The following is a 13,915-nucleotide window of genomic DNA, read 5'->3' as shown; positions in this document are numbered from 1 at the left end:
TGCATTTTACACACATCAACCCAAAATTCATCCTCCAGCTTTTGGCGTTCATGAGGAGGGCAGAATTCATCGATCATGATTGCCTTCAGTTCCTCCCATGTCAGCTCGTAAGCTGCATCATTCCCACGCTTGTTTCGTTCAGCAGTCCACCAGTCTAGAGCACGGGACTGGAAGACGCCAGTAGCATTGAGAGTGCGGAGATTTTCGGGGCATCCGTTTTGTCGCAGGGTGACTTCGACCGAGTCGAACCAATGAAACATGGCAGTAGGGCCATCCTCACCGGTGAACTCCTTCGGTCCGCACGCTTTAAACCGCTTGAAGCTAAAAGCAGTCTTGCTGGAATCTTTAGGGGTATCAGCATGAGATCCTTCAGACGACTTGCTAGCGTTTTCATACACCTCACTCACAGCTTTCGCCACGGATTTGGAGATGATGGCAGCGAGACGTCTTTCTCTCTTCTCTTGGCGGGTCAAACATTGACGTGATCCAGACGACGACATGGTCTGCAATAGACATCGTCACATGACTCAACACAACGTAATCGATTCTCTCCTCACACGTCTAGATTACTAAAGCTTAGGAACACGTCAAAACACATATCACGTAATCTCATAGACACAAAAGCACAGAATCCACATAACCACAGAAGCACATAAGCAAGTATAGCACAGAAGCACATAGTCACGAAAGGCACATACGCATTTGATCACAGAGGCAGTCAGAAAACAGAAACCTATCCTTCAAAGCTCGCGTGTCGTTCGTATATTATATCGAATAGCATCGTATAGTATAGCCTAACTTAGTCGTATAGCATAATATAGCATAATATCGTCTGGATAGCAGCAACTAGAGATCGAATGGGGATAGAATAACAGTACGAGTCGTGTGTGTCGATTGAAATAATAGGAAACTCGAATAACATCCCAAAATATAAACACAAAAACAGAGAAAGCACACATAAACACATAAAATCAACGAGTCATCAGAGTACACGACTGCGGTTCTCAGAATCAAAACGCATAAAATCAAGAGGTAGATCGTCTGCGGCTACTAGACATCGACTGCCCAAAGCAATCCGACTATTCACAGTGGACTTGTTGTCACTTTCGACCTTAAGGGTCGTGTTTCTGCCTGGATTCTTGGGCATTCAACACACATTCCTTAGGTCATACTTGTGAGTTCAGGTCGTTGGAGTCCGTCGAATGCCTTGGTGAGATGGACTAATACTTGGAACAATTTGCCAAGGTTAGGGTTTCACCCCTGGCTTAGCAATTTCTTCCTTGTTTTTAAGAAAACCTAAGGAGAATTTTCATCAAAGTGGGGATTTCACTCCTGATTTGGTATAATTCTCCTCGTACGTTATTGAAAATATCAGGATAAGCATGAGTAATGGATAAAATCATCATAAGTCAGTCAATTTAGTCAGGAGTTTGCGGTTTTCACACCTATTCCTGACTGAATCGCCTGACTTTAATTGAAAATTCGAGTGCAGTGATAGTGAAGAATTGCAGAATAAGGCACATAAACTGGGTCTGTTGGTTCCTAACTATAGTCTAGGTCTCTAAGACAGCGACCCGGACTAGGTCGTGTCTAACCTAATTCCCTATAGTTATGGCTCTGATACCAATCTGTCACACCCCAACCGATGGTGGAATCATCGGGGCATGGCACTGAGCGAAACAGATTGTTCAGAAGTTTCCATAACAACTATTTATATAATCCAGTTAAAGATACGTCCCATACTGTATCCCGAATAAACAAACATGTCATTACAGATAATCATCTAAACAAGAAATTCCGTTCTGACAACTCAGATTTAACTATTATTATAGCAATTGTTTATCTGCTTCTAGACCCCTATTCTGTTGACTTTCTGGCTGTAATGCCAAAGGACAAGATCTATAGACAACTATGCCCCAGACACTTGTTCTTGGCAGACAACCATTTGTTGGGGGCTTCTAGAAACTTATTCTAGCCTCGCTTTCCTAGCAAATAAGCATCCTAAATACCTGTCACATACGTTAAAATAAAGTCAATACATATAATGTAAAGGTGAGCATACAAGTTTGATATTAGCATATAGAGTTTGAATAGTTTACGCATAACCAGCACGTACACAGGGGAAAACGAAGCATGTTAATTATCGACATGGACCTATCGATACCAATGACTGCGGGTTGACCGTCCGAGACGGTTCGCAATACATGATTCCGTAATCCATGCAAGTAATTGTCCTTAACAACCCCCGTGTAAACGGGTGCTGAGTCCAAACTATAGTACTACGTCGTTAAGGCAGGTAGACAGCATTCCACGTGTAAACACAATCAACAAGCATTCATTAGGTCACGTAATACATGCATATTGGTTAGCGTTCAAATAGTTTGAGTAGTGTGATCGTTTGTGTTTTGATATAAGCAACGTATGTAACACCCAAAAGTGCTAAAAGCAAAAAGGGATCGAGTATACTCACAGTGATTGATTATGGATTGAATGGAGCGCTGAGAGTAGGGTTAGCCTGAATAGTTCGATAGCACAACAATGAGTAACGTGGAAATGTAAACAAATGTGGATGGATCGAATAGGCTGGTCGATCGAATGGTAGGTTCGATCGAACGGCAGGTTCGATCGAACGGGCTGTTCGATCGGCTGGTATGTCCGTTTGGACAGTCCTGTTCGATCGGCCGGTAGGCTCGATCGGCTGGGCCATTCGAGTGGATTGTTTCTTCCTCTGTTGTGTTTGTGTTTGAGGATTTGAACTTTTGAAGTTCTCGTTGTAGTATATGAGAACACTAAGGTGTTCTTACCTTTCAGGTCGATCGATCGAACGGTCCGTTCGATCGGCCGGCTTAACCGATCGGCTGGGAACTTTTGAAGTGATTCTCAACAGGATGTCGTTCGATCGAACAGACTGTTCAATCGGCTGGCATTCTTTACTACGAACGAGTTGTAAAATCAATCAAGTGTTGAAGCATAGTATCTCATGATCCGAAGAGTAATGTTTACCAATCGAGTAGCATACTCGATCGAACATCACTTCGTCAATACCATACCTCAGGAAGTTTGAAAAGTGAGACGCCATGTGCTAGCCGATCGGCTGGCCCGGTCGATCGGCTGGCATGTCCGATCGGCTGGGCTGTTTGAACAGCCTAACCGTTCGGCCAGCAAGTCTGACCTGGTCGGCCTTTCGTCCAACTCTTGGCTGTTTAATTACTTGTTTCCATATCGAGGTAGTTTGATAACGAGTTGAACTATGATATCCTCCGTTCCTACTCGCTCCTTCGGCTCGGACAGGAATCACCCAAGTCCGGCCAGTGAACGGTTCAGAACGTCGGTTTAGAGTTTAACCCATCGTCGGTGAACCTTGTATATAGAATCCGAATCTTGAACCTCTTAACTGTTAGAACGATTAGTTAGCCGGTTCAAGCTCCGTTTCTACCGGTTTTAAGGCTTCGAGTGTAAAAGGTTGAAGAAAGTTGGAAATCATTCATAAAAATGTTAAGATTCGTACAAATCTTAGTTTGTTTATGTGGAAACCGGTTAGATCTAAGCTATTCATGGTTGAGTGAGGCCAAAGTTTGGTGTTCTTCAAGAATACCATGATGACATCACCCAAGAACACTTAGATCTTGGTGATTTCACGGTTAGAAATCAAGTTTTGAAAGATAGAAAGGTGTAGAATCATGCAATGATCAAAATCGTACAAGAATTAGAGTGAAAACTTACCGGAGTTGAGAGAAATCTGAGAAAAGGTGAAGAAGAAGGCTGGTTCGGTCAGAGCTTTCCAAAAATAGAAAGTGTGACAATGACAGCCCTATTTATAGGCTCCAAAAGAGGAAAGTGGCAGCCGATCTGTCACACCCCTAATTTCCATGTGTCACCGGTGGGCCCGGTGGGGAGTATAGTGACGTAGATGGCATCATCATAGACAAACAACACAATATATAAATGCACAGCGGAAGCAAAGATAGATTCATTTCAACTTTAATAGAGTGTAATATTAAATATCACTAATAGTTGAAATGGATCCACAGGCGGATCAAAATAAGATAAGATATTGTTCAACAGATTTATTGTCATCCAAGCTTGCGAGACTTATTGTGGACGCTCTAGAAGACAGCCAGCCTATTACGTGTAGTACCTGCACTTAACCTTTTGGGAAAATACGCCAGTTTGCACTGGTAAATACAATTTAACTGACTCATTTTGAAAAGGTTGAAAATTGATTTGAATGCTCAAGGCACAAAACATTTTTATAACTTGGGATAATTATTTATTATAATCTTGTGAACGAATTACATGTTACTTGTGCGTTCAGTAGCCCGGATCTTGTCCCGGTTAAAGATCAATAGACACACCACAATAATGAGTTATACACTGACAGGTGTACGCCTACACCTCGTGCTCTGGTCGTGGCCATCTCGTAAGATGATGCCAAGGATATCCGGGACATGGTCATTAATCCCCCAAAGGCTTAAAGTAAACAAGACTGTTTAAACGAGCCAATCAAATTATTCAATTAACCACCCACGGATGTAAGATTTGATGCTCGATCAAGCGGTATTCTATATACCGTAACCCAAGCCCGTATAGGGAAAATAAGTTAAAAGTATTTACCTTGGTAAGTATAAATCACAACTAGCAAGTGAAGGTAGCTTTTACTGGTTCTTCTATTCTGGAACAAAGGTTTATAATAACCTATTAGATTCCTAACGGATCTTTATTTAAGCCTAAGCTTAGACCGGTTAGTTTTAAGGACGATACGGTTCAAACGCACGATTAAGCGAAGACCGGATAGAACGTGATTTAGACCCGACAAGTTTGAATACTTGTATAATATGGGTATGCTAAATACATTCTGGATTTTGAGATAAAAATGATAATGTTTGACCCGTTTCGGTCAATTTATGCAAACTAGTTACATAAACCGAACCGAACGCTAAAAGAGCGTTACGGGTAACCATAAGAGTCATATTCAAGTTTCCTGAGATAATATGCCTTAAATATGTTATACTATCAGTAAGATATCTCTTATTATGCCCCATACGAAATTAAACTCAATTTACGCCTCATAAGGGCATTTTGGTCATTTAAAAGATTATAAAAGAGTTAAATTTGTAATCTGAGTTACAGGTCTGTTTATACAGCAAATACACTTAATTTAATATGTTATAACAGTAGGTTATGACCCGTATGTGAAACTTATCATTTAAAACCAAACTATGCCCCTTAGGGGTATTTTGGTAATTTCACAAGGGCTCAAACGGTCAAATCTGGAAACCTGAGTTCAAAAACTTGTGCTTACTGTTATTATATAAAAATATACTAAAAACATCAGTAGGTATTAAACTTATATGTCTAATGTGATTATAGTGCATACTATGCGTTAAAACGCTTAAAAAGCCGATTTGGAGCCGTTTCCGGGTTTTTAAAAGAAAGCTGAGATTTTTATAATTCCAGAAGGCTCAAAATATTTTATTTAACAAATGAAATCAGTAGAAAAAGGTTTGGGTCAAAAGGATTTGTAGAACTCATTTTATGGCCAAAAAGGGAAAAATCGGTATTAACCGAATTAAACTTAGAGACCTATGCTATGCTCAGCCAAAAATTAAATAAAAATCTTCAAAAATCCCAAAATATTATATAACATCAGTGGGCAAAAAGTTTGATATTAAAAAGTGGGCTTAAATAGGTTATACGCTAATTACACCGTTTACTTAACATAAAGCTTTCAAATTACGATATTGAGCATAACTCTAAATCTAAACCTCAAACTGATATCAAATTTTAAGTGCAAGCTTATAAATCAGTAATAAACGTTTCTACTCTTTCATTTTTTCAAAAATCGCGTTTTATAGCAAAAAGGGCATAATAGTCAACTTTTAAACATAAATCGGAAACATGCATATGCATCGGATGAGTATTGAACCAAGTTGTAAAATCTCAGGGAGTTGTACATATATGAAATTGGTTCAAAATAAGCTCTAAGGCAGATCTCAAACATGCATGCACGGATCAGAATTGAGAGTCAAAGAAAAAGTCAATTTATGAGACTTTCGGTTCCGATCCGGGTTTAAACTGAAAATTGCCCAGATGAACTTGTTGAGACACGTTCTTACATTGGTTACCAAGTTATTTTAATGATCAAATAGGTTGCATGTACCCTACATTGCTAATCATGCTTAAATTTGCAAATACACATTCTGTTGACTTTTTGAAACAAGCTTTGACTCGACAATTATCATATTTAGAGTGGGAATCTGAAAATACCCTTTTAAGGGTTTGTTACCCACATAAATACCAACTTGTAGGTACTTTCAATTCGAGAAATGACTGAGCCATTTTCGATTAATCATGAAGTCAAACTAAATTTACGACAGATTGACTTTCGGTTAATAAACTAAGCTAGAACAAATTAGAGAAAGGTATGAACACTTACAAGAGTCCTAATAAAGCTTACAGAGCACTAGAATGCCTGAGGTTGATTAGAGAAGCTCCAGAAGTGGTTCTTGTGAGTTATGAAAATGTAGTGATGAAAGTTTACAACTTCAAGGATCTTTATAACAAGTTTAATCTCATGAGAGGTTGCCACAAAGGTCTAGGGATGATATGAGAAGTGTCTAAGTGCCCCTAGCTGCATGTAATCCCATTGGTGAGGCTCTGGAGTGGACAACAGCTGGTTACAACTCGAAATCAGACCCATAACTGACATCTGGCCGTTTTATGTCGCTGGGCAGGTCTCGCGGCCCGCTTAAGGACCCCAGGCGGGCCGCCTGGCTTCTTCTGATCCACAAAAACCTCTTAAATGTTGATGTTTTGGTCCTTGGTCCTTTGTTACGTGGTTTTTGCTATTTGTCTTGCACATTAGACCCTCAAATATGATTTTTAAGGACCTTGGGACATTTACAAACATGGTAAAGTCCTTGGGTAACTTTGTTCTTACCCGAAAAGTCACGAATTTCAACGTTGACGCATTTAACCCTTCGTGCACGGTTTTGATCATAACTTTCTCATACGATAACGAAACTTCATGAAATTTTTACCACATATTCTAGTGAGTATATTTTATTATTACAAAGCTTCGGGTTTGCCTAAAGATCACTCAGAGGTATACATTCAACATGTTGACACAATTAGCCTCTGTAGTTTGCAATTCCTCACTTTCTTTCATTTTCCGCTTTGTATGATCCATGATATATCCGTTTAGGATTATAAACACCATGTAGGGTTATTGTAGAGCCTATTTTTCCATTGTTGACACTTTGGACCCTTATATTCCCATAGTTTCACTGTTTGTCAACTTTAGTCCCTCTAAAGTATGTTTTCACATATCCAAAGCCTATGCCACGTGTCAATGCATTATTGGATGTAAATTTCCGAGGTGTTACATCCTCACCCCCTTAAAAGAAATCTCGACCTCGAGATTTACTGGAACAAATGAGGGTATTTTTCTTTCATCGTGGATTCTACCTCCCATGTGTATTCGGGACCTCTACGGGCATCCCACTTGACCTTAACTATAGGTACATGCTTCCTTCGAAGCTTCTTCACCTGTCGATCCTCAATCGACAATGGTTTTTCCACAAACTTCAAGCTTTCATCTATGTGTATATCTGTATGCGGTATGACCAGTGATTCGTCAGCGAAACACTTCTTCAGATTACAGATGTGGAACACATTATGTATACTACTAAGTTCTTCAGGTAAGTTTAGCTTATAGGCAACTGATCCGACGCGTTCGATAACCTCAAAAGGTCCTATGTATCTCGGGCTTAGCTTACCTTTCTTACCAAATCGCATCACTCCCTTCCAGGGTGATACCTTAAGCAATACTTTGCCACCTACTTCGAAGTGAAAAGACTTACGCTTTGGATCTGCATAGCTTTTCTGCCTATCTTGGGCAGCTTTCAAGTGATCGCGGATCTAGACAATCTTGTCCGTTGTTTCAAAAACCAAATCTGGTCCTGATAATTGAACTTCTCCTACTTCTGCCCAACAGATGGGTGTTCTGCATTTTCTACCATATAATGCCTCGAAAGGCGCAGCCTTAATACTAGTATGGTAGCTACTGTTGTAGGAGAACTCTATCAATGGTAGGTGGTTATCCCAACTGCCACCTAAATCAATCACGCATGCTCGAAGCATGTCTTCCAATGTTTGGATGGTACGCTCACTCTGTCCGTCTGTCTGTGGATGGTAAGCCGTACTAAAGTTTAAGCGCGTACCCAAAGACTGTTGGAAACTCTTCCAAAAATGAGAGGTGTATCTCGTATCTCGGTCAGAGATAATCGACACTGGTACACCATGTAGAGCTACGATCTTATCCACATACAATTGAGCTAACATGTCAGAGCTGTAAGTTTCCTTAATGGGAAGAAAATGTGCTGACTTGGTTAGCCTATCTACTATAACCCATATAGTATCGTTTCCCTTCCTTGTCTTGGGCAATTTGGTGATGAAATCCATTGTCACCATCTCCCACTTCCACGTGGGAATTTCAGGTTGTTGAAGCAAACCTGACGGCTTCTGATGCTCAGCTTTGACTTGCGCACAAGTCAGACATTTAGCTACATACGCAGCTACAGACTTTTTCAAACCACTCCACCAGTAGTTTGCCTTTAGATCCTGGTACATCTTATCAGCACCAGGATGAACGGAATATTTGGAGCTGTGGGCTTCCTGGAGGATAACATCTCGAAGTCCTCCATAAACTGGAACCCATATTTGCCCATTCAGTCTTAGCATTCCATCCTTGTCATAGATAATTGCTCCTCAGTTACTCCTAGCTTTTCTTCAGGATAGTTAGCTTCCAACACAGCTTCCTTCTGTGCAGCGAACACCCTTTCGTTCAAATTATTCCTTATTTCTATGCGCTTGGCATTGATTCTTATCGGCTTTACTCTTTCTTTTCTGCTTAATGCGTCAGCAACTACATTCGCCTTGCCTGGATGGTATCTTATCTCACAGTCGTAATCATTTAAAGTTTCCATCCATCGTCTTTGTCGCATGTTCAAGTCCTTCTGATTGAACAAATGTTGAAGGCTCTTGTGATCCGAATAGATTACACACTTTGTTCCATACAAGTAGTGTCTCCAAAGTTTTAATGCAAATACAACGGCACCCAGTTCTAAGTCATGGGTGGTGTAGTTTTTCTCATGCACCTTTAGTTGTCGTGAAGCGTAGGCAATGACCTTGCCTCTCTGCATGAGTACACAGCCCATGCCAGTGTGTGACGCATCGCAATACACCACGAATTCTTCTATACCATCGGGCAATGTTAACACTGGTGCATTGCTCAACTTCTTCTTCAGAACGTCAAAGGATTCCTGCTGCTTAGGGCCCCAATCAAACTTGATCTTCTTACGTGTCAACGAAGTTAGGGGCGCAACAATCCTTGAAAAATTTTCGATGAATCGCCTATAGTATCTTGCTAATCCTAGAAAACTGCGAATCTCGGTAGGTGTCTTTGGCTCTTGCCAATTCATAACTGCTTCTACCTTAGCGGGATCTACTTGGATACCACGCTCACTTACCACATGTCCAACGAATTGGACTTCTCGAAGCCAAAATTCGCACTTTGAAAATTTGGCATAGAGTTTCTCATGATGTAGAAATTTGAGAATACAACGAAGGTGTTTCTCGTGGTCAGCTTGGTTCTTTGAGTAGATAAGGATGTCGTCAATAAAGACGATGACGAATTTATCCAGATAAGGCTTGCAGACGCGATTCATGAAATCCATGAATGCGGCTGGTGCGTTAGTGAGCCCAAAAGGCATCACTAGGAACTCGTAATGTCCATAACGAGTCCTAAACGCTGTCTTGTGAACATCTTCATCCTTGACCTTCAACTGGTGATAGCCTGACCTCAAGTCGATCTTTGAAAAGTAGCTTGCCCCTTGTAACTGATCGAACAGATCGTCGATCCTAGGCAAAGGATACCTATTCTTGATAGTGACTTTATTAAGCTCGCGGTAATCGATGCACAGACGCATCGATCCATCCTTCTTTTTGACAAACAAAATCGGCGCTCCCCAAGGAGACGAGCTAGGTCTAATAAAACCTTTAGCTAACAGATCATCTAACTGCGTCCTTAACTCCTTCATCTCCGTTGGTGCCAACCTATATGGTGCTCTCGCTACTGGCGCCGCACCCGGAATGATGTCAATTCGAAATTCCACTTGCCTATCCGGTGGTAAACCAGGTAGTTCTTCCGGGAAAACTTCAGGGTATTCCGAAATGACAGGGATATCTTCAATCTTTGGCTTTGGCTCATCAATAGTAACTTGTGCCATATAAATGACACAACCCTTCTGCAGACATCTGGATGCCTTGAGCATGGACACTTGCTCAGGCAATCCATGCTGGGTATCTCCTTGGATAGTGAGTGACTCACCGGACGGAGCTTTAACTACCACTTGCTTTCTGTTGCACACAATCTGGGCTTGGTTATGTGACAACCAATCCATATCTATCACTATGTCAAAACCGGCTAGCTTAAAGGGAAGTAAGGATAATGGAAAAGAGTGATTCCTAATGGATATAACACATCCATCTAAAACAGTTGAGGCGGTTTCTATGGTCCCATCAGCTAATTCCACCTCATACTTCACACTTAAGGCTTTTACAGGCAATTTTAACAATTCACAGAACTTATTATCTACAAAAGACTTATCTGCTCCAGAGTCAAACAATACTCTAGCAAAAACATCATTTACGAGAAAAGTACCTGTAATCACGTTGTCATCTTGAACAGCTTCCTTAGCGTCCATCTTGAAGACCCTTGCGTTGGTCTTTTTCCCTTCCTCGGTTTTCTTGGTGTACTTTGGGCAATTAGACTTAATGTGCCCCTTCTCATTGCAACCATAACATGTTGCATCCTTCAGCTTCTTACATTCCAAGGTCTTATGATCTGTGGATTTGCAGATTCCACATGATCTCGTGCGAGACTGGGATTTCGACTCAAATCGACACTTCCAAAGTGGTTCTTCTTGCAAGTTTTACACTTGGGCTTATCCCCTGATTGTTGCCCATCCTTCTTAGATCCCGACCCTTTCTTGTGGTCGTCATTTCCTCGGTGTCTCTTATCTGATCTTCGTGAGGTATCGTCCTCACGCTTTCTCTTACTTTCTTCTGAGTTCCTAAGAGCTCTCAACCTGACTACGTCCATGGTAAGAGATAGAGACAGATCAGCTGCTGATCTGAAGGTTGCAGGCCTTGATGCCTTAACACTTGCTTTAATCTCTGGGGCTAAACCCCCGATGAAGCGAGCAATTCTCCTAGGTTCTGGGGTTACCAAGTACGGAACCAACCTAGATAGGGTATTGAAAGTGGTGAGGTAAGCCTGACAGTCTAAATTCTTCATCACCAATGATACGAAATCTGACTCGATTCTTTCTACTTCATGCTGCGGGCAATAATTATCTTTGATAAGAGCAACGAACTGATCCCATGATAAGTTGTAGAGTGGGATTTTCCCAGCAGCTTGTATGAGAGACTTCCACCATGCCAATGCTTCTCCTTTGAACGATTGGGATACATATTTTACTACATCCCTTTCAGCACAACCGCTGATGTCCACTACCGTATCCATTTCGTCCAACCAGGTCATGCAGTCAATCGCTCCCTTCTCCCCAGTAAAGTCCCGGGGTTTACATGAGACGAAGTATTTGTATGTACATGACTTACCACGCGGTTCTGGCTTATGCTCGACCTCCCTTGACGGGACACTATTTTGGTTAGATGAATGTCGCTCATCATTCTTCTTGGGCTCATCTTTCTTAGATACATCTTTCTTAGAGGGCGGTTTGCTATGAGCCTCCGAATGAACATTGGACTTGGAATGTGGCGCGGACCGGGTCCTACTTCGGGTCCCGTTTGATTCACTATATTGCCTTTCAATGGCTTTGGCAACAACATTTTCCACTAATGCTTGTAGCTCCGCACCAGTTATATGTATTTTAGTGTTATCTGGGCTTTCCACTGGATGACTGTTTATTTCTTCAGACTTAGCCATGTAGCTTTAGGTGCTACATAAAAGTAAGGACAAGGTCTATTTAGAAGCCTAAACAGTATTATCGTTCTTGACGATTTATTAACCATGGTAAATAAGAGCCATATTAGTTAATTTGTTAATTAGTTTCATTCAGGACTTTTATTAGCTACTTTACCCTAGAATGAAATATATATTGGCACAATAGGCCTAGTCACTTGGACAAATTTCTAAATTTGAATTTAGATTCTATAGGATTAAAATTTGAATAATTAAAACAAACCAATCCTTTTTCTTGGCAGGGGGTCCATAAATCACGGCTGCCTTTTTGTTTTATATGACATTAGTTATAACCCGTAGGCATTATGTCACAATCAGATATATATAGAATATAAATTTCGATAATTTATTAAAAGGGTGACATGTGTGATTTTGCGGATCACACTAGCCAAGAACGTTAACATGTTTACAGATGTTAACAGAGATTTGAATCTTTTTAAACAAGTTCTACCATATTGGCCAGGTCTTTAATATGACATTCAAGCTAGGTTTTACCTTTTTAAGATTCTTATTATTAAAATGGTAAATTAGAATAATAATTGCTATTTTTCATTTATTCGTATATTATATTCGTGCATATAATTTTAAAAATGAAAATCTTAAATTAACCGTTTCAAATAAAATTAACCAGCACGAGTTTGCCCTAAACGGGACTTTTACACAAATAACATACCCACGCAGGGGCTAAACTAACAAACAAACCCACGCAGGGGTCAAACAGAAACAAACAAACCCACGCAGGGGTAGAACAGAAAGGAAAAATGTGCCTACACAGGGGCAGAGTACAGAAATAAATGTCCTCGCAGGGACATGATTAAATGAACTAGCAAACAAAGGATTTAGTAGTCCTTCTTGCTTTTTCCCTTGATTAAATCCACCATTTTCTTAAACATCCCACGATTATGCCGACGATCCTCCCGTAATTCATGCCGCATCTCTCGTCGCACTTCATTTATCCCTTGAAGGATTTCTTGAACTTGTGGCGGCGACATCATCGGTGCCTGCGGTGGTAGCGGATAATGCGGTGGTTGAGGAGGCTGCGACTGCTGATATCCATATGATGGGTATCCATAGGTCGATTGTCCCGTAGCCCAGGGACCTCCAAAAGTACCTTCCGGATGGAGAGAGTTGTAGTTCGCAGCTACCCAGTAGGGATCCTCTGTAAATTTATAACCTGTGTGGATCGTCTGCTCGAAGGGATTGTATGCTGCCACGCTAGTATAAGCAGGGATTGGGTCTCCGAAATCCTGTGGTGGTGGTGGCGCGATTGGTGCAGAAGTTACTTCTGAGACGGGATGTGAAGATTCTCCCATCTCTGGTTCTTCATGAAGTGGCGAGTATCGGCTGCCACCTGAATGTGGAGGGGTGCTGATGCGCACTCCCCCTCGTGCGGAAATCCGTGCGTTCGTTCGTCTTCGCCTCGGAGGCGGGGGAGGCAAAACCGGAGGTGGTGGCGGCGGTGGAGTGACAGCGACAAGTCGAGAATCCTCAGAAGGATTCTGCTACTGCTGCTGTTGAGGCTGTTGCTGGGGAGAGTTATGGTAACTAGGGGTAAATACCCAGTCATACTGCCTGAATCTCTTCTCAAAGCTGTCGGGACCATTGTATGGTGATCCCACAAAAGGTGACCCATCAGAAATCTCGATAGGGTGGTTCGGAGTTCCAGATGGTGGCATTGAGGGATCGGTATCTTCATCGACATCCATCGCATTGCCACCAGGAAAATGGTCTTCGGGTCCAAGTGGGTTAAAACCCATAGGCACATCAAGGTAGTCAGCAGGGTTGTACAGGCCTTGGAAAACAGGTGATGGGTGGTCAAAGGGTGATTAGTGTCCTTGGAGAGGAATATAGGACTGCTGAGAGTTGTGG

The 13,915-nt window shown here is 41.5% G+C and overlaps 1 protein-coding gene across 1 annotated transcript; it reads right to left on the bottom strand.

Annotated features, from left to right (window-relative positions):
- Nucleotides 1–12,885: 12,885 nt before the first annotated feature.
- On the bottom strand, nt 12,886–13,359 carry LOC110943442 (transcription factor AP-1-like). Its single transcript, XM_022185192.1, has one exon. It carries the CDS (start codon nt 13,357–13,359, stop codon nt 12,886–12,888), a length of 474 nt encoding a protein of 157 aa, XP_022040884.1.
- Between the last annotated feature and the right edge of the window lie 556 nt (nt 13,360–13,915).

This window comes from Helianthus annuus, chromosome 5, assembly GCF_002127325.2.
Source record: "Helianthus annuus cultivar XRQ/B chromosome 5, HanXRQr2.0-SUNRISE, whole genome shotgun sequence".
NCBI lineage: Eukaryota > Viridiplantae > Streptophyta > Magnoliopsida > Asterales > Asteraceae > Helianthus > Helianthus annuus.
This window is presented reverse-complemented; position numbering and strand designations above follow the sequence as displayed.

What these genes read in the sequence shown, in the direction of transcription:
- LOC110943442 (XM_022185192.1), bottom strand. Translation starts at nt 13,359, where the DNA reads ATGGGAGAATCTTCACATCCCGTCTCAGAAGTAACTTCTGCACCAATC.